This window comes from Acinonyx jubatus, chromosome B1 (genome assembly GCF_027475565.1).
Source record: "Acinonyx jubatus isolate Ajub_Pintada_27869175 chromosome B1, VMU_Ajub_asm_v1.0, whole genome shotgun sequence".
In the NCBI taxonomy this organism is placed as follows: Eukaryota; Metazoa; Chordata; class Mammalia; order Carnivora; family Felidae; genus Acinonyx; species Acinonyx jubatus.
The window spans coordinates 41,962,146-41,983,690 of record NC_069382.1 but is presented as its reverse complement, the minus strand read 5'-3'; the positions used below and the strand labels follow the sequence as shown (position 1 = coordinate 41,983,690).

Sequence of the window (21,545 nt, the reverse complement as noted above, 5' to 3'; positions counted from 1 at the left end):
TGACAATGACAAAACAGGAAAAACTGAAGAAGGAAATCGAACAGTAAGAATAATAAAAATGAGCATTTTGATTCCTAAAATGAAGATTTTATTCTATGCTGAGTTAAAAATGATTTTTTATTTATTGATTTACAACTTTTCCAATTAACCTATTTATAAGGTCAATATAATTTACTGCTTATTCCAAAGAATTATAAATGTTATCAATCTGAATCATATAAACCACTTTTGGAAGGAAGTAGACGAAAGCACATGGAAAGATACAGGTATTTTATCTTGATCTTATAAAGTATGATTTGTACAGATGAAACTGTACAGGGGTCTACAATAAAAAACACAAAGTAATCCATTAAGGTGAGACAACAATGAAATATTTTTTTTTAAATAAGGCATGACACTGTTTTAGTTTATGTTTAATTAATGTAAATAAACCATATAGTAATGTGAACAAGGAAAGTTTAACATAAAGAATTACCAACTGTAATGGGGACTAGAATAAAAAATAAGAAGTAAAGAGATCTCTAAAAACCAGGAATACCAGATAAAAGAAGCATCCAGCAGATCTAGTACTGGGATGAAGAAGACAGTCTCATCATCCAGAGTTGAGATCCCAACCTTGTTAGAAGGGGTGCAGAAATGGATGTCTGATAGATAGCAGGAAGTCACTATGGTGCTGTACCAACAGGTATTGCTGTAAAATTTCTCTTTGGAACTTTCTGAAAATCTGCTTAGTCAGGAAAGCTGTTCACAAAGAGGTATCTCAGAAAGCCACTCTGCTATGAAAGGAGACGGACCTGAATTATAGGAGGAAACTACTGGCTGATGGATGCTAGTGACCACCATGCACTCAGAGATCTGTGGACTGAAGAATCATCAGGCACTGAAGGACCCTGCTGGTGCAATTAGATGCACACTGTTCAGGAGCCTTCCAAACTAGCCCCATGGAATTGGGAAATAAAGCTCTCTTCTCATGCTCTCCAGCACCTTCTACTGGCAAAACTTTAGTACCATTTGGCAAAGGAGTAATTTATGGGCCTAGATTCGTTTGCGCAAAGCAGGTAAAAGATTTATTAGAAGCTGGGTGCCAATGCATCAATAAGGACTAAGTACACAACTTTGTTCAGCTTTCATTTGCACACATTTAAACTCTGGTAAAATAAAACTACCCTGTGTTTCTGCTTAACAAGATTCAGCCACCCTTTTTACAAATGAAGAAATTCTCACCTTTGCCCCCAATTGAGGAGACACATAATCACAAGAGCCATCATGTCCATTGCTAGCTATATTAATTTCTCCTCAAATTCAGTTACAGTCCCAATGAATACTACATGAACTAGAGATTAAATTATAAAGTTAACTTCCAACAACTTGTAGGTAAACTAATAGGAAGAAGGAAAAAGAAAAAGAAAGTGGTTAGCATACACAAATAAACACATATGCATACATATAAGAAGCAAAGAGAAAGTATGCAAAATCACTATTGTCTTCATTAGTAAGTCATGATTGCTATCTATAGCTTTTTTTTACCCCTACTATCTGTTCCCTGTTCCCATCGCTTTCACCCAGAACCTTAGTTTGCTAAGGATATTTACAAACTGAAAAGAACAAATCTTTATTCCGAAAGGATCTGCATTTTTAATTATACTCTCTTTTGGTTGCTATAATAATCAGCTAGGTTCAAGACATAGCCCTTCTTGCTTTCATTGGTAACAGAAACCAACTTTCTTTTGGTATTCAGAGTCAGTCACTCCAGCCACTAGATGAGCCTATGTTTAGTGGCATAAGAATTTCAACGTATCCATTTGGAAGTTTCATCTTCCAAATTAGTGGAACTATTATTATGTCCCTTGGTAGACCATTTAGAGTTAAAGTTACTGAGATGGAAAGCATAAATGTGTATCTTCCAACTAGACTAACTGCTTTCAACTGAAAGTATATGTTAAATCCAAGTACATAAATCCATTGTTGCACTTTGCTGAGAAATAAGTTTCTGTATCAAAAACAAGGCTGTTATACAGGTTTGTCAATTTTGTTTATCTTTCTAAAGAGTCTCCTTTTGGTTTGATTGATATATTTTATTTTTTATCTATTATTATTTATTTTACTTCACTCTTATCTTTGTTATTTCCTTTCTTCTGTTCAATTTAGGTTTAGTTTGTTCCCACCCCTCACCCCCACCCCAGTGTCCTAGGTGGATGGTTAGGATATTAATTTGAAACCCTTCTTCTTTCTTAATATATGCATTTATAGATATAAATTTATCACTTACTTAGCTACTTTTTATTATGGTGTGTCTTCATTTTAATTTATTTTAAAGTATTCTCTGGGTTCATGTTTCTTTCTTTTATGACCCATATAAGTTATTTAAGAATGTGATATTTAATTTCCACATATTTGTTAGTTTTCCCAAATTTTTGGCAAATGATTTCTAATTTCATGCTATTGTTACCAAAAAGCATACTTTTATTTTTTGTAAACTTTTAAGTTAATTGAGACTTTTTTATGGCCTAGCATATGGTCTAGCCTAGAAAATGTTCCATGTGTACATCAGAAGAATGTATATTATGTTGTTGTTTAGTGGAGAGTTTTACAAATGTCTGCTAGGTTTAGTTGGTTTATGGTGTTTTCAAGCTTTGTATTTCCTTGTTGATCTGCCTAGTTGTTCTATCCATTGTTGGAAGTGGGATAGAAAAAGAAAAGAAATATCCAACTACAATTGTTGAATTGTCTATTTCTCCCTTCACTTTTACCTATTTTTGCTTTGTGCATTTTGGTGTTCTGTTATTTCATGCAAGTATGCTTACAAGTGTTATATCTTCCTGTTGAATTGAACCTTTTATTATTATAAAATGCTGTTCTTTATTTCCAGTAACAATTTTTTGTTTTAAAGCCTATTCTGTATGATATTAGTATAGTCACTGAGATTTGCTTTTAGTTGCTATTTGCATGATACATCTTTTTTATTCTTTTATTCCCCATCTGTTTGTACCTTTGCATTTAAAGCATGGTACCTGTCGATATATTATAGTTGTGTCTTGTTTTTACCATTCTTACCTTGGCAATCTCTACCTTTTATTGATAGTCTCTATTTGATATGATATTGTCATAATACTTCTATTTTTTTATATTTACATTTTTTATTTTTAAAATGCTTTTTATTTTTGAGAGAACACAAGCAGGGGAGGGGCAGAGAGAGGGACTGAGGATCTGAAGCGAGTTCTGAAATGGGATCTGCACTGACAGCAACCAGCCTGATTTAAGGCTTGAACTCATGAACTGTGACATCATGACCTGAGCCAAAGTCAGATGCTCACCTGAGTGAGCCATCCAGGTGCTCCTCATACTTCTATTTTTTAAACCATGGTTTCCTTCAAAAATTCTTTGAACATAATTATGATGTCTACTTTGAAGTTTTTCTGTTTATTCCACTATCTGGTCACTTTCACAAGTAGTTTCTATGGCTTGTTTTATTTCACTGTAATGAGTTCCTTAGATCTTGTGGAAATAAACAAAAATCAAACAAATGAGAACAAGCAAAGTCTACTTATTCCAAGTAGTCGTACTTTGGTATACAGCTACCATCACTTGAGTTTTGGCAGACACTCAAAGGCAGGCAGGAAAGTGGGAAAGGTTTATATGGTGGTAGAAAAGGAAAGCTCAGGTATGCCCTTCTTGTTGGCATGAGAAAGCTGTCGGTGAACTAACTAGTAGTGTTGAAACATTTTATGTTTTATGTTTAGGAGTGCATATTTGACTCTCTCTGGTTGGTCCTAAATTGGAAGGAGAGACAAAAATTAGGTAAGCTGACAGTTTTTCATCAAGTCCTGGTCATTTGGGGGTGACTGTTACATAAGTTATTGTTTAGCTTCCTGGATTATTACTGGAGATAGCAATGTGCCTTCCCACAAAGTCTGACTTGCAGCAGGCTGGCTTTCTGGGCTATTTCTTGCCAACTTGGGGGTTTATTTCCTGGACAGATTACAGAGGGTTGTGTGACACATTTCTATTTTTATATATGATCTAGCCTTTGTCCATTTGTATATTTAGTGTCTTTGTCTATAATTGCAGTTTTTCACTAAATTTAGGGAAACTTTAATCATTATCTTTTCAACTGTTTTTGTACCTATTGTTTCTTCCCATTTCTCTGGGACTCCAATTAAACATATGTTAGATACATTGTCCCATTGGTTGCTGCAACTATATTTAATTTTCAAAGCTTTTTTTTTTCAGCTTTCTCTCAGATTTGATCACTTCTACAGGTCCATATTCTAAGTATTTTTTAAACCTTTTCTCTTGCCTCTCCAATGTGCATTAAGTACTACCCGGTATATTTCATTTTAAATATATTTTTTGTTCTAAAATTTAGACCTGGCATTTTTATAACCTGTATTTCTCTGCTGAATCTCCTTATTGTGTCCAAATTTTCCTTTATATTCTTGATCACATTTTTAATATCTGTTGTAATTCCTTTATTTTAAAAATAATTGCAAAATCCTTGGTTGTTTCAGGGTCAGTTCTCTTTTGGAATTTTCTCATAACTAAGGAGCACATTTTTCTTTTGTTTACATACAAAATATTTTAAAATCATACCTTCGCTATATTCAATGATACATTGTGGAGCTTGTGACTTTCTTAATTCTCGCTCTCTCAGACAATTGACTGGAGTGAGTTTCCAACCTCTACTCTCTTGTGTTTGGAGACAGCCAAAAATCTCTCCTTAGTTCTTCCAGTTTTTTTGGTCTTAGTTTCTGCTAAACTACTTGAGATTTCTTTCATATAGTCTCAATTTAGATGTAAGTAAATAACCTACACTGAAGTTGGTTAATAGCACCCTGTTTTAAGACCTCACTCTGCCTCCTCCTTCCCTGAATATATCACATCCAGTTTTTAGAAACTGTCAAACTCTGGTCAGTAATTTGTTGTTGTTGTTGTTGTTGCTGTTGGAATATTAGCTACTTTACACTGCCCTGTGTTGGGGAGTGCTCTCAGGTGAAAACACACACAAGTGCAAATATCAGAAAATGCAGTTTTCTTCTTTCTAGTGTGGATTCCCTGCTCCCACCTTTACCTGCCTGCCTTTGTAGATGTAATTAAAACATTATTTTTCCGAAGTTTATATTTATTAGTGAGAGAGGTTTTTTTTCTTTTTTTTTTTTTTTAATATTTTTAACATTTATTTATTTTTGAGACAGAGAGAGACAGCGCGTGAACAGGGGAGGGGCAGAGAGAGAGGGAGACACAGAATCAGAAGCAGGCTCCAGGCTCTGAGCGGTCAGCACAGAGTCCCACACGGGGCTCGAACTCACAGAGTGTGAGGTCATGACCTGAGCCAAAGTCGGACGCCTAACCGACAGAGCCACCCAGGCGCCCCTATTAGTGACAGAGTTAATGCAAGCTGTTCTGCCATTACACTCAAGTAATTTTGAAAAGAAAAAAATTCTCTTTTGGATTTATTTTTTTTACCTCTATCTTGCAAACTTAAGTCAAGAGGGTGAAAAAATAAATTTTTGATTATTTTACTTTGATCCTAATGACTACAAATGTTAGGTTTAATTTATAACAGGAAAAATATGGAAGTGTACTTAATTCTCTTTGAACTCGGGAACTTTTTGTTCAGTTGAGCCAAATGTTTATTTAATAATCTTATAAATCTGTTTTGGAAACAATATTTGACACATACACACACAAAAAATATATGTTTTAAATATTTGAAAATAGTTCCTTTAACGTGAATTATTCTAATATAGGTCTACGTATTTTATCTTTATTTTTCAGAATTTTTGCTACTACCGAGGGTTTATTGAAGGTTATCCAAATTCTATGGTGACCATCAGCACATGTACTGGACTCAGGTTGTGTTATATAGTTTGATAATTACAAAGTATAATATTGTCTTAAAGTTTTTAAATTTTTAAAATTATATTCAGGGGTTCTAAAATGAGGCATGACTTATTGTGGGAAATTGTCAGTGGAAAAGCACAATATGGAAATTCTTGTAATATCTCCTACCCAATCCTGAATTAAGATTTTTGAGATATTTATAGACTATGAAATATTAATTGCTAGATGAATATCAATAATGTTACTATTCTGTGCCATTCAGTAAGTTTGTGGATATTCAGTAACTTTTTCCTACTTTACCATCTAAGACCAAGACTCAAAATAATCTACATACTGTTAAAAAAAACTGTTCCAGTATAATTTTGTTATTTATTTATTTTATTGACTTTAAAAATGCATTATTTTATTTATTTACTTATTTTTGGAATTTGTAGGGGCTTACTACAGTTTGAAAATGTGAGTTATGGGATTGAGCCCTTGGAGCCTTCAATAGGTTTTGAACACGTGATTTATGAAGTAAAACATAAGCATAAAGGTGTTTCTTTATATGCTGAGAAGGGTATTGAATCAAGAGAAATGCCCTATAAAATACAAAGTATAGAGGTAGGTGATTAATTGAGTAAACTATGATTATTGCTATGCAACAATATAAACTATATTTTTCTAATGCACAAATTATTTACATTAATATACATTATAGGTAGATGTACCAGAAACTTCATGACTTATATTGTAAGTCTCAAAACTAGTCATTCAATTCTCTAGAACTCCAAACAGGCATTTTCCACTGTTAGTAGCAAATTTTCTTGGGATCTGGACCTTTATCGTCTGCAGATGCACTCCTTTCTCCATATTTATTATGTCAAAATGTTGATATAATTAACATATAATGAAATTCACATAAATATTGAAGATATATACCTAGAGTCCTGAGGAGAATCACCAGCATCTTTTAAGGCAATGGCCTCAGGAGAGGCATTTACATTTTCCTGAAGAAAGACAATCTTCCTATGCAGGGATAGAGAGGCTGCTTCTACTGGCAAAGAAGACTCATCAGGATCTAAGGGATCAGTGGCCCCTAGCTTTGTCAGAATCTTGCTATATGTCTTTTTTCCAATTTTCAGAATCTCATTGCTTCCCAATTAATGTCCACACTTTAACAGTAGACACCTGTAAGATTGAACATTCAATTTGTGTTATAATTCATCCATTCATATAAATGAGATTATGAGTTTGGTTTTCAACCCTCTCAGCTCTGCAAATACAGTAGTTAAGGGTCTCTTTCAGGGCATATATTTCTTCAGAGAAACATAACCAACAAGATGCCTATATATGTTTATGTGTGTGTGATTGGACCAGGTCTACCCATTATAGAGTGTAATCTGTTTTACTCAAAGTCCACCATTATGAATGTTTATCTCATCTGAAATCACACTCACAGAAACATCCAGAATAATGTTTAACTACAAATCAGTGTATTATGGCCCAATCAAGTTGACAGATAAAATTAACCATCATACCAGAATTAGAAAATTCATTACTATATTTCTTCTAAAACATTAATTTCTTGCATTTTAATTTATAATCCAATATAATTTAATTTTTGTCTGGAGTGAGGTAGTCTTCTAAATTCATCATTTTTTATTTTAAATCTAGTTTTTCCAATTCTTTCTCTTTAAAAAAACTAAACTTTGGTCCACTGAATTTTCATGGCTTCCCTCCCCTCCCCCCCCCCCCCCCCCCCCCCCGCCTTGCCAAAGATCAGTTGACCATATATGTTCGGGACTATTTCTGCACTGCAATTATGTTTTATCTTTATGTCTATTCTTATTATAGAACCACACTTTTATTTGTTTAACCACTATATCTTTGAAGTATGTTTTGGAATTAGTAAGTGTACACTCTTCAGAGATGTTCTTTTATGAGATTGTTTCGGCTATTCAGGGTAGTATTCATTTCTAAATACATTTTAAATTTTATTTTCAATTCCCTTAGAGAACCAGATGGTGTTATGTTGATTTTGTAGATTGCCCTGGGAAATATTGCCATTTAATAATACTGACTTTATCTGTGAACACTGAATAGCTTTTTGTTTTTTAATTTCTTTTTGCAATGTTTTGTATAGTTCAGTTTCTAAGTTGTCATCAAAACTATTTTTGTTAAGTTTATTTCTACATTTTTTATTTAAATATTATTGAAATTTTAATTTTTATTTCAAAGTTATGTTTCTAACTATTAGTGTTTGGAAATTGTTGATTTATATATACTGATTTTGTATCCTGCAAACTTGTTTAAATTGCTTATTGGTTTCTTACTGAGCTTTTTGTAGTTTTCTATGTATAAGGTTATGTTATCTTCAATAAAGACAGTTTATGTTCTTCCTTTGCAAGTAGGATAACTTTCATTTATTTTTCATTGCCTAACTGCCCTAGTTAACACCTCAAGTATAATGTTGAATAGGTGAGAAAAGATATCCTTGTCTTGTTCCAATCTTAGGAGGAAAGGATTCAGTCTATTGCCATTAAGTATGATATTAATGGTGAAATACAATAAAAAATCCCTGTAATTTATGACTCACTTTACTCTCTGAAAAACTCTCCTGTTTTTCATTCTATCCCATGTTTTCTGACTTTTCCTTATAGATATACTCACATTCTAGGTACCGATATTTCCTTTGTCAGGTTTCATATTTTTGTCATATACCTTTCCATGGATTTGTCTGCTGTAATTTACAGATCTCCCACTTTCTTTCTAAATTTCTTCCTGAGTTATCCCATATTGGACTTAATGGTCGCTCAAGTTAAAATACACAAACACACATTATCTATCTACTTATTTATGTATATCTATCATCTGTATATCTAAGTTTGTAAGTTTGTATCTATCTCTCAAATTTTATCTTCATGTCCCTTCTCCCTCCCTGAATATTCATACCAATGACCTTTGATATCTTTTAAACTTAAACCTTTAATCCATCTACATTGGAATTGGATCATCTGGAGGTGTTATGTGATTTTCTTGCTTAGATCCAATTCTTTAGTATTTACTTGACCAAAGCAAACTTTCCTGCAGTTGGAATCATCTTTATGTAACACATAATTAAGAAATTTGTCTCTGTATATGGCTACTTTCTCTTATCAAATAAAATAACTTTAGAGGTCTTTTGAAATCAAGTTATCTGCTTTCAAAGCTATCAAGTTATCAACTTTTCCAACACATAACAATTCTTGGCATTAATTTATGCAACTTTGTATTGAACTTTTATTTGGCCAGAACGGACTATGTATTTTTTTCTGCATGAAAGCTTATTGTTCCATAAATGAGTAAATAAATTTTTGTTAACTAAATATTACCAATCTCAATCTCAAAGAAGACAGTGATCAAGGGTTATTTCAGTGAATGTTAGCCAACACTTATTTTCCTTAAAACAAATAGATTTTAATCACTCAATCCATTAATGTATTATTTCTCTCAAATAATTTAAATGTTTACTTTTATCCTCAGATAAGGTAGTGTCATTTCTTGTTTAGGGACTTTAATAAAATGATAAAGTTCTATAAGCAAAACTTCTTTGCAATATTTGGTGCTTAATTTTGGAAGTGATAGTAAGAAACCAGTTAGACAATAAGGGGATTTCACTTGCATTTTTAAAATGAAACCGTTAAATCTCCAAGACTTGGGCCTAGAAAGAGAATTTTAAGGTGAGGGGGAATTTAAAGTGAGTAGTCAATCATCTGTAAATGTGTCTTTCTGACCTTTCTCAACTTTTTTTCCCCTTTAAATTCATATAACTGTCACTTTTCTGATCTCCACTAAGTACCAGATTTGTTGTTCCTCTTTAATTCTCTTTTTTATACATTAAGGAAAGCATTTTAATGAAAACGAAATGGTTTTGAACTTTCAAGGGATTAAATATCAGTGTAAAGAAGAAAAAGCACACACTAAAATGAGCATGATAACATTTTCCTCAATTTCTGAAATTTGGCCCTCCTTTTCTACTTCTAAATATTTTCCTGTGCCTGTAGATGATATGCTATTTTAGTAACAAAATATTTTGAGTTATCCACACTGTAGTCTTAAAGTGCTTGCAATGTCTGTCTTACATGTTTTCCCCAGTGCATTTCTCCTTCATAAAAACTGATGAAAATAAGTAACATTTTATTGGTAGTAATTATAACAATTATTATTGTATCCCCATGTTTGGGAAACAATCCGAGTCGCATAAAAATAAGCCAGACTTCAAACACCATTAGGCTTCACATTTATGCCTAATTTAATTACTATGATCTACGTGGATCACATCATACCCAGAATATACATCTTGAGATTTCTATGATCCAATTTAAGAGTATTAGTTATTTTGATTCTCTGTTGGCTAGCATTTTTCTGAGGTAAATTATACAAAAGTTAATTTTATCCTTTAAATGAAATCCCACTCCTCTAAACACAGATGTGTCCTCACCTTTTAGGGATATAGAAAAAAAAACATAGTACCACATACTACTGTATAATAGGATTTTTAATCTAATTAAACACATACATCTTGTATTGGGAAGTCAATTGAGAAATAGAAACAGAGAAAATAAGATGAATAGACAAGTACCAATGAGAATATGGACAATGGAATTAGAGGAAAGTTTTCCTTGAGTGAATTAAATATTTGATCAGGTAGGGGTGCCTGGGTGGCTCAGTCGGTTGAGCGTCCGACTTCATCTCAGGTTATGATCTCATGGTTTGTGAGTTCGAGCCCCGCGTTGGGCTCTGTGCTGATAGTTGAGGGCCTGGAGCCTGCTTTGGATTCTGTGTCTCCCTCCTTCTCTGCTCCTCCCCTGCTCACACTCTGTCTCTCTTTCAAAAATAAATAAGGATTAAAAAAATTTTTTTAAATAAATATTTGATCAGGTAGAAAAGATATGACAAAGGCAAGATTTCTGAAAATGATTCAGTGATGCCAAGTTTTGCTTATATTATCTGGTTCTATTTTTATATATATAAATCAGATTTGGCGACATCGAATTCATGAAGTAGTGATAAATATTAAAATATTTAAGTAATTCTTCAATTTTGATGTAAAGTTTGTGGATTTTTTTCAGCCACTCTCAGAGTTCTCTCAGTATATAGAAATGCATGTTGTAGTTGAAAAAAATTTGGTAAGTATATTTTAATTTATTTTACATCCATTTATTTTAGCAATGAAGGTTTATAAAAAAGTTGGAATTATTTTTTAACAAATGACAATAAATGACAATTTTTGCTTTATCGCTGCTTTAATGTATTTTAAATTACTACTATCAGTAAATTGAAAATAAAATATCTAAAAAAAGAAAATAAAATATCTATAAACTTATTCTTAATTTTATATAAATAATATAAATAAAAATAATTGCTACCTTTAGGATAGTTTCTTAGTAATTTTTATTTATAATTTGTATTTATCCTTTCTATTTCTCTAATGCTTGGCAATGCCTGACCTTTTTACTGTCCCCAAAGTTTTGCTTTTTCAGAGTGTCATGTAATTGAAACATACAGTGTATGTTTTAAACTTTGCTGCATGCCTTTTCCTGGCTTAATAGCTCATTTCTTTTCAGCACTGAATAAAATTCTATTGCCTGGATACACCACAGTTTATTTAGTCACTCACATACTGAAGGATATCTTGGTTGCTTCCAAGCTTTCAAAATTGTAAACCAAACTGCTAAAAACATCCATGTGCAGGTTTTTGTGTGGACATAAGTTATGACTACTTTGGGTAAATACCAAGGAGTATTATTTCTAGATCATATGTAAGAATTTGCCTCATTTTGTAAGAAAATGCCAGAATTTCTACTACAGTGACTGTACCATTTTGCATTTGACACTTTAAATATATTATCCTAATGTCTTCTGACCTCTGAGGTTTCTGATGAAGAAAATGACTGATAATCTTATCATCCCTTCTATGTGATTAATTACTTCTGTCTTGCTGCTTTCAGTATTCTATATTTGTCTTTAGGTTTGACAGTTTGATTACAATGTCTTTGATTATAATGTGTCTTGTGGTTTGTTTTTGGATTTATGCTTCTTAGTGTTGTTTGAGTCCAGGATTTGTAGGTTCATGTATTTTATCAAATTTGGGAACTTTTTGGTCATTGTTTCTTCAAAAATAATCTCTGTTCTTTTTCAGGGATTCCACAATTCATATATTATTCTGCACAGTGGTATAAGTCCCCCTTTACCCCCCTCTTTGGTTCTTAGTAATTTCAATTATCCTACCCTTGAGTCTGTTGATTCCTTCATATGTCTCTTCAAATCTACTGTTGACCCCTTCTAATGAATTTTCAATTTATTTATTGTATTATTCTACTCCAGAATTTGTTTCAAATTTAAAATAATTTTTATATCCTTGTTATTTTTCTCATTTTTTTTCATATATCATGTTCCTTTTTTTAAATTTCCTTCAGTTCATTCTTTTCCCTTAGCTGTTTCAGTATACTTTATTTTACTTTTCATAAAGTTTCTATTTAAATTCCAGTTAACATACAGGGTAATATTAACTTCAAGGGTGATTCAACACTTCATACAACACCCGATGCTCATCACAAGTTCACTCCTTAATCCACATCACCTATTTAACCCATTCCCTACCCACTTCTACTCTGGTAACCATCAGTTTTTTCTCTATAGTTTGTTTGGCCTCTCTCTTTCTTTTTTTTATCCCTGTGCTCATTTGGTTTGTTTCAAAAATTACACATATGAGTGAAATCGTGTGGTATTTGTTTTTCTTTGACTTATTTTCCTTAGCGTAATGAGAGCTCCATCATATCATTGCAGATAGCAACATTTCATTCTTTTTTATGGCCGAGTGATATTCCATTGTGTCATTCATCAGTTGATGGACATTTGGGCTGTTCCCATAGTTTGGCCATTGTAGATAATGCATGTATCTCTTTGAATTATTATTTTTATTCTTTGGGTAAATACCTCATGGTGCATTTGCTGGATTGCCTACAGTTTTTTATTTTTAACTTTTTGAGGAATCTCCATACTTTTTTCCAGAGTGGCTGCACTGGTTTGTATTTCCACCTACAGTGCAAGAGGGTTCTCCTTTTTCCATATCCTCACCAACACCTGTTATTTCTTGTGTTGTTGATTTCAGCCATTCTGATAGGTGTAAGATGATATTTCAGTGCAGTTTTGATGTGTCTCCTGATGATCAATGATGCTGAGCATCTTTTCATTTGTCTGTTGGCCGTCTGGATGTCTTCTTGAAAAATATCTATTCATATCTTCTGACCATTTTTAAATTGTATTATTCATTTATTTTATTTTGGTGCTGAGTTTTATAAGTTCTTTATAGATTTTGGGTACTACTTTTTTTGCATATCTTCTCCCATTCCATAACTTGCCTTATAGTTTTGTTGATTGTTTCTTTCACTGTGCAGAGGCTTTTAATTTTTATGTAGTCCCATAGTTTATTTTTGCTTTTGTTTACCCAGCCTCAGGAGACACATTGAGAAAGAAGTTGCTGTGGTCAGTGTCAAAGAGGTTACTTCCTATATTCTTCTCTAGGATTTTTATGGTTTCAGGTCTCACATTTAGGTCTTTAATCCATTTTGAATTTATTTTTTGTGTATGGTATAAGAAAGTGGTCCAGTTTCATTCTTTTGCATGTTGCTGTTCTGTTTTCCCAACAGCATTTGTTGAAGAGACTTTTTTTCCCCATTGGATATTCTTTCCTGCTTTGCTGAAGATTAAGTTGTGAAGTTGTGAGTTTATTTCTGGACACCCTATTCTGTTCTATTGATCTATGTGTCTGTTTTTGTGCCAGTACCACACTGTCTTAATCACTACAGTTTTATAACATAACTTGAAGCTATGATTGTGATGCTGGAATTGTGATGCCTCCAGCTTTGCTTTCCATTTTCATGATTGCTTTGACTATGCAAGGTCTTTTGTGGTTCCATACAGGTTTTAGGATTGTTTGTTCTATTTCTGTGAAAAATTCTGTTGGTATTTTGATAAGGATTACATTAAACGTGTAGATTGCCTTGTATACTATAGACATTTTAACAATATTTGTTCTTCCAATCCATGAGTATGGAACCTCTTTCTATTTCTTTATATCCTCTTCAATTTCTTTTAATAACTATTTATAGTTTTCAGAGTACAGGTCTTACACTTCTTTGGTGAGGTTTATTCCTAGGTATCTTATTGGATTTGGAGCAATTATAAATGGGAATAACTCCTTAATTTCTCTTTCTGCTGCTTAATTATTGGTGTATAGGAATGCAACAAATTTCTGTACATTGATTTTTTATCCTGGGACTTTACTGAATTCATGTATCAGTTCTAGGAATTTTTTTGATGAAGTTTTTTAGACTTTTCTATACAGAGTATCATGTTATTTGCAAATAGTTAAATTTTGACTTCCTCCTTGCTGATTTGGATGGTTTTTATTTCTTTTTGTTGTCTGATTGCTGAGGCAAGGTCTTCTAGTACTATGATAAATAACAGTGGTAAGAGTGGACATCCCTGTCTTGTTCCTGACCATAGGAACATTTTTTCCTCATAAAAGATATTAGCTGTGGATTTTTCACAAATGGCCTTGATTATGCTGAGGTATGTTTCCTCCAAGCCTACTTTGTTGAGAGTTTTTATCATGAATAGATGTCTTCAGATGATTTTTCTACATCTATTGAAGTAATAATATGATTCTTATCCTTTCTTTTATTAATGTGGCATATCACGTTAATTGATTTGCAAATATTGAAACACCCTTGCAACACAGGAATAAATCCCACAATTGTGGTGATTGGTTTTTTTTAATGTATTTCTGGATTCAGTTTGCTAGTATTTTATTGAGAATTATTGCACCTATTTTCATCAGGGATGTTGGCCTGTAGTTCTCTTTTTTAGTGGAGTTTTTGTCTGATTTTGATATCAGGGTAATGCTGGCCTCATAGAATGAGTTTGAAAATTTTCCTTCCTCCTGTATTTTTTAGAATAGTTTGAGAATAGGTATTAACTCATCCAAATTGGTAGAGTTTGCCTGTGAAGCTATTTGGCCCTGGGCTTTTGTTTATTGGGAGATTTTTCAATATTGACTCAGTATCTTTGCTGGTTATTGTTCTGTTCAAGTCTTCTATTTCTCTTGTTTTCATTTTGGTAATATATATGTCTTGGAATTTATCAATGTCTTCCAAGTTGTCCAATTTGTTGACATATAGTTTTTCATAATATTCTGTTATAATTGTTTGTATTTCTGTGGTGTTAGTTATTTTTCCTCTCTCATTTGTTATTTTATTTATTTGGTTCCTTTTTCTATGTCTGTCTGTTTGTCACTCTCTTTTTGATAAGTCTCACTAGAGATCTATTAATTTTATAAATTTTTTTAAAGAACCAGCTCCTGGTTTCATTGTTCTGTTTTTTTTCCCCCAGTTTCTATATAATTTACTTCTGCTTTAATCTTTACTATTTTCTTCTTTCTACTGGCTTTAGGCCTCATTTGTTATTCTTTTTCTAGCTCCTTAAGGTGTAAAGTTAGTTTGTTTATTTGAAAAATTTCTTGCTTCTTAGGGTAGGCCTGCATTGGTAAATATTTTCATCTTAGGACCACGTTTGCTGCATCCCAAAAGTTTTGGACTCTTGCATTTTCATTATCATTTGTTTCCATGTATTTTCCTTGTTGACCCATTCATTAGCATGTTTTTTAATCTCCATGCGTTTGTGGTTTTTCAATTTTTTTCTTGTGCTTGACTTCATTTCATAGCATGTGGTCATAAAAAGTGCATAGTATGATTCAGTCTTTTTGTATTTGTTGAGGCCTGATTTGTAATAGAATATGTGATATATTCTGGATGATGTTCCATGTGCACCTGAAAAGATTTTGTATTATGCTGTTTTGGGATGGCATGTTCTGAATATATCTATTAAGTCCATCTGGTCCAGTGTGTCATTCAAAGCTATTGTTTCTTTGTTGATTTTGGGTTTAGATAATCTATCTGTTGATATGGGTAGGGTTTTTAAGTCCCATGCTATTATTGTATTATTATTAATGAGTACCTTTATGTTTGTTATTAATTGTTTTATATATTTCGGTGTTTATGTTGGGGGCATAAATATTTACAATTGTTGTAACTTAGTGTTTTATTGTCCCCTTTATGATTATACAATTCCCTTTATCTCTTGTTACAGTCTTTGTTTTAATGTCTATTTTGTCTGATATAAATATTGCTACTCTGGATTTCTTTTGACATCCATTTGTATGATAACTGTTTCTCCGTTCTCTCAGTCTCAATCTGTAGATGTCTTTAGGTCTAAAGTGAGTCTCTTGTAGGCAGCACATAGATGTTTGTACCTACTATTTTTTCTCGTTTTTATTTTTAGGTCAGGTTTCCTAGGGTTTTTATTTTTTTGTTTGTTTTTGTTTGTTTGTTTGTATCTTGGGTGAGCATATCTTAGTGGCCAGCCAGCCAATTATTAGGAAGAGGCTATCCTCCAACAATTGAGCTAGTAAGTGTTCCATTCTGGATTTATCTCTGGGTTGGGAATAGTATTCAATATTTAGACAGTCTTTTAAGTCAGGGAGGTTTTAAATTCCATGGGACTTTCTCATATCTCTTCTGGTAGTGAGTAATGTCTTAGGTTTATCTATGATGTTGTGGATATCTTGGATCTCTTTCAGTGTCTCCTGAGCCTGAATGGTACCTTGTAGTTGTGTATGCATGGAATATTTCAGACTATCAAGAATATATGATGCAGCATATTTGTTGTATATGTTGGCTGTTGCATTCCCTCCACCTCCGTGTTAGATTTCCAGATAGTCTTCTGAGAACTTTTTCAGAAACTAGGAGAAGCACACCCCATTTTAGCTATAATAATGACTTTTAATGTTCATTTGCCACAGAGATTACTACTGTTTTGGGCAATGTATCTGGGCATGCACCCAGGGCATTTTGCCTTTGCTCCAGATCAGCTCATCTTCCTCTGATGACTTATATGTTTTGACCAACCATGGTAGAATAACTACACAACAGAACTTGAGATGGGGATGGGGACAGCTTCAGGTAAGATGCAACATATTCTCACTATTTTCAACATCAGGTTAGCAGTTTTTCTTTAATAAATTCTTCTAATATTTTTGTATGGCCTTGGTCAATTACTAGAATCTTGAAATGTTTTTTGACAATTTTGTTTTATCATTGCTTATCATGGAAAGGATCCACAGAGCTCATCATTTCACCATCTCAGAAGTCCTGATGTAATTATTTCTTTAATTCCCCAGTAATTTATGAACTCTTCTTTCTATAGGTTTTACACATTTGCTAGGTATTTTATTTCACTGTGTGTAAGTTAGATATTTTCATATATTCTTATTTTTATTTCTTATTAATATATTCTTAAATCACTTTTTGTGCATTGGTTTGCCTTTGTTGCATAACAAGTTACTGCAAAAGTTAGTAGTTACAAAAAAAAACTCCAACTATTTATTCAGCTCACAATTTTAAAATTTATTCTGATCTCAGCAAGATTTTCTCTTGCTATACTGGTATCACTTATCTGTCTTTAGCAAGGTACTAATTATACATGAGGTTGGCTGATCCACAGGTGTCTTAGCTGGTATGTTTAATCTCTGCTGCACATGGTGACTTGTTAGTCTGAAGAAAATCCTATAGTTTTTTATTTTTATTTTTTGGGAGGTTGTTTACAATGCTAGTAGCATTGACAAGGTCCTTCAAAACCACAAGAATGGACAACATTCAAGTTGTAAGTGATTTATAAGCCTTTCCTTATATCATGATTGCTAAAGACATCCAAAAAGAGTAACAATGTCCAGCCTCTAATTCAAGGGGTAGAAAGTTATACTTTGCTACACTCCAAAGTGCCATGATACAGGAACAGAAATAATGTAAAGCAATTTGCATTTTCCCTGCTTTTTGCCTGAAAGCTTAGCATGTTGGTCACTGCCCACTTTCTAATAACACTTGAATCATAATTTTAATGTTTACTAAATGTTCATTTCAATTCTTTTTTCATTTCCTTGACTTTTCTACTTCAATAATGCTATTCATCAACCTGCCTCAGCCATCAGCTTCTATAATTATACATTATAATTGACGGCTACTATAATATCACTCTTCCATACTCTAATATTCAAGCATTACAATCTTAGACTACGTTTTTTTTTGTACACCAATCTCTTTCTTCATTTCCAGTCTTCCTTATTTTATGCCACCAAGATTTTTATCCATTAATTATATCACTGCTGCATTAACCTCCAAAATGTACTCCACTCTTCCTTACAAACCATGTATATTATGGTTCCCCATTATTGCATTATTGTCACTCCTTTGCAAACATCCTCAACTCACTTGCCATTTTTTCCCTTTAATGGTCTCCCTGGAAAAGCCTCGAACCTGGTTAAATTGAAATGAACAAGTAATCTGTTTACAACTAGAAGGAATACACAATAGGGAATGCTGTCACTTTAATTTCATAAATCTCCAAACTTCATCATGCCTTTCCACGTTTGATTGGTTACTTTGCTGACTCATATTTCACAGACAAAATAGAACAAATCAGGGGAGAAAGTCCACAAACTTTTGTCATTTTATCAAATATTGAACTTGGAATTTGTAATAATATTCTCTACTTTCCTTGATGTTAGTAAGAATGAAATGGTGCTCCAATCTAACATTAGAACTCTGATTGTGTGCATTACCACTCACCCACTCAAGGTTGTGACAATAAAAAACCAAGCTCACATTATCAATTTTCATCAGGAAATACATGTTATTTATATTAAAAACAAATAAAACAGTTAACAGTTTCTCTTCTTTTAGCTAACACACCAATATTTTTCTTTAATTTATAACACGTCTTGAAATATTTGTTTGTATTTACTGGTCCCAATTCCTCTCTTAATATTGTGTCTTTAACCTGACCAATCTCATTTTTATTCCTATTTTTATCCCCCAAATTAATTATAATGCAAAATTTATTTCTACCTTTCTAAATTAACTATTTCATTCAAAGAACTAACAATACTACTTTGAAGCATTTGATAGGAATTGCTGGCAAATTTTATCAAATGCTTCTCAGCATCTATTATTACATCTGTTATGTAGGTTTTCTCCTGCAGTTTGTTGATGTAATGGATAATGTTTACATATTTTACATTAGTTTACTGGAAAACTACTCTGCTTCATCATCACATATTATTCTTTGATATATTGCTGGACTCTATTGACTAATATTTATAATTTTTGCTTTTACATTAATAACTATGGTTGTTTTATAGTTTTGTTAAATAGATCAATTAGCACAGAAGAAACCTAAAGATGATTAAAAGACTAAGATTAAAAATTTCATCAGGAGCTTATGAGCTCACAGCCACATTTTATCTAAATTTTATATAACTGATGATTACATTCTAATCTAGTGGTTTCAAACTTTGGTATGAATAAGAATCACTCAGGAAACTTGGTGATAAAACCAGAGACACACACCCTGCTGTACTTCAACAAGCCTCGGTTTGTATATTCTTTGTTCATTTTTCAGGTGATTCTGACACATACCAAAACCTGAGAACTATTTTCTAAACTGTTTAGAAAGTTCCTAATTCATCTTATAGAAACAAAGGAGTTAATACCAAAAATCTAATGAGGCTAGGACCTTTTTACCTTTTTTTTTTTAAATATGAAATTTATTGTCAAATTGGTTTCCATACAATACCCAGTGCTCATCCCAACAGGTGCCCTCCACAATGCCCATCACCCACTTTCCCCTCTCCCCACCCCCCATCAACCCTCAGTTTGTTCTCAATTTTTAAGAGTCTCTTATGCTTTGGCTCTCTCCCACTCTAACTTCTTTTTTTTTCCTTCCCCTCCCCCATGGTCTTCTGTTAAGTTTCTCAGGATCCACATAAGAGTGAAAACATATGGTATCTGTCTTTCTCTGTATGACTTATTTCACTTAGCATCACACTCTCCAGTTCCATCCACGTTGCTACAAAGGGCCATATTTCGTTCTTTCTCATTGCCATGTAGTATTCCATTGTGTATATAAACCACAATTTCTTTATCCATTCATCAGTTGATGGACATTTAGGCTCTTTTCATACTTTGGCTATTGCTGAAAGTGCTGCTATAAACACTGGGGTACAAGTGCCCCTATGCATCAGCACTCCTGTATCCCTTGGGTAAATTCCTAGCAGTGTTATTGCTGGGTCATAGGGTAGATCTATTTTTAATTTTTTGAAGAACCTCCACACTGTTTTCCATAGAGGCTGCACCAGTTTGCATTCCCACCAACAGTGCAAGAGGGTTCCCCTTTCTCCACATCCTCTCCAGCATCGATAGTCTCCTGATTTGTTCATTTTAGCCAACTTTTTACCTTTTAAAAACATAAATCAAATTGTATCAATCTCCTGCTTAAGATTTTTGATTAGTTTTTCTTTTATCTTTTTTTTAATTAATTGAGGTATAATTGACATATGACATTGTATTAGTTATAGGTATATAACATAATGATTCAGTATTTGTATATACTGTAAAAGGGCCACCACCATAGGTCTAGTTAACATCTGCAGCATACGGTTCCAAAATGTTTTTTCCTATGATGTGAACTTTTAAGATCTATTTTATTAGGAACTTTCGGATATGCAGATATTATTAGCTATACATACTACACATTACATCCCCATAACTTACTATTTTATAAATGGACATTTATGCCTTTTGATACTCTTCACTCATTTTGCCCATCCCTCACCCCCTCTTCTGGAAATCTCCCAATTTTTTCTCAGTATCTATGAGCTTTTTTTTTTAAGCTCCACATGTAAATGAGATCTTAGGTATCTATTTTTCTCTGTATGACTTAATTCACTTATTAATTCACTTGGCATAATGTCCTTAAGGTCCATATATGTTGTCACAAATGGAAAAAATTCATTCTTTTTATGGCCAAATAATATTCCAAGGTGTGTGTGTGGGGTGTGTGTGTGTGTGTGTGTGTGTATGTACATCTCACAAGTTCTTTATCCATTCATCCACTGATGGACAATTACATTTTTGCCATATCCTAGCCAGCATTTCTTATCTCTTGTCTTTTTGATAACAGCCATTCGAGCAGGTGTGATGTTCTGTCTCACCCTTTAAGTGATTTTTTCATTTTTATTCTGTGCCCTTTAAGTGATTTTTTCATTGTTAATGTCATTATTTGTATGTTAGTATGTATATTTGCCATTTTGACTTTTTCTGTTTCATAACTCTTTGTTCCTCCTCTATTATCTCTTTTTGACATAAGTGCATATTTTCTAGTTTTTAATGTTTTAAAAATTATCTTTTTATTAGAAATAATTGTTTACTCATATGCCATTGTAAGAATACATAGAGATCATTGTTTGTGATAGAGCCATTGCCTCCAAACAAAAACTTTTATTCTGAAGTTTTTACTCTTGAGTATCTCAAACCATCCTGTTCTTTTATTCAATCCTGCAAAATCTGTGATTTTGCCCTATCCTAATTTTAACACACTTTTAAACAACTACTCTCTTAATTTCTTTGATGTTGTTTCTGCCATAGCTGCTATCCAAAAATTATACTCTTAGTCTTCTTTATTAATTGCACATGAGTGAGCTTCTAAATTTGGAATTGAAACATTTACCATAGCTTTGTTATCTCAAATGTTGGCATAAAGTGCTTGAATTATTGATTGTTCACCTT

The 21,545-nt window shown here is 32.8% G+C and overlaps 1 protein-coding gene across 2 annotated transcripts in view; it reads left to right on the top strand.

The window, feature by feature from the left end:
- The window catches only part of ADAM2 (ADAM metallopeptidase domain 2), a 134,443-nt gene that overhangs the window by 20,753 nt on the left and 92,145 nt on the right, over positions 1 to 21,545 (top strand). Inside the window, exons 2-5 of one of the 2 annotated variants that reach the window (XM_053216556.1) lie at positions 3,741 to 3,798; positions 5,776 to 5,852; positions 6,276 to 6,444; positions 10,935 to 10,991. In XM_053216556.1, coding sequence (XP_053072531.1) covers positions 5,821 to 5,852; positions 6,276 to 6,444; positions 10,935 to 10,991 — 258 coding nt within the window. In that variant the 5' untranslated portion in view covers positions 3,741 to 3,798; positions 5,776 to 5,820. The remainder of the gene's footprint in view (positions 1 to 3,740; positions 3,799 to 5,775; positions 5,853 to 6,275; positions 6,445 to 10,934; positions 10,992 to 21,545) is intronic. The other variant, XM_015076050.3, reaches the window with a different exon arrangement.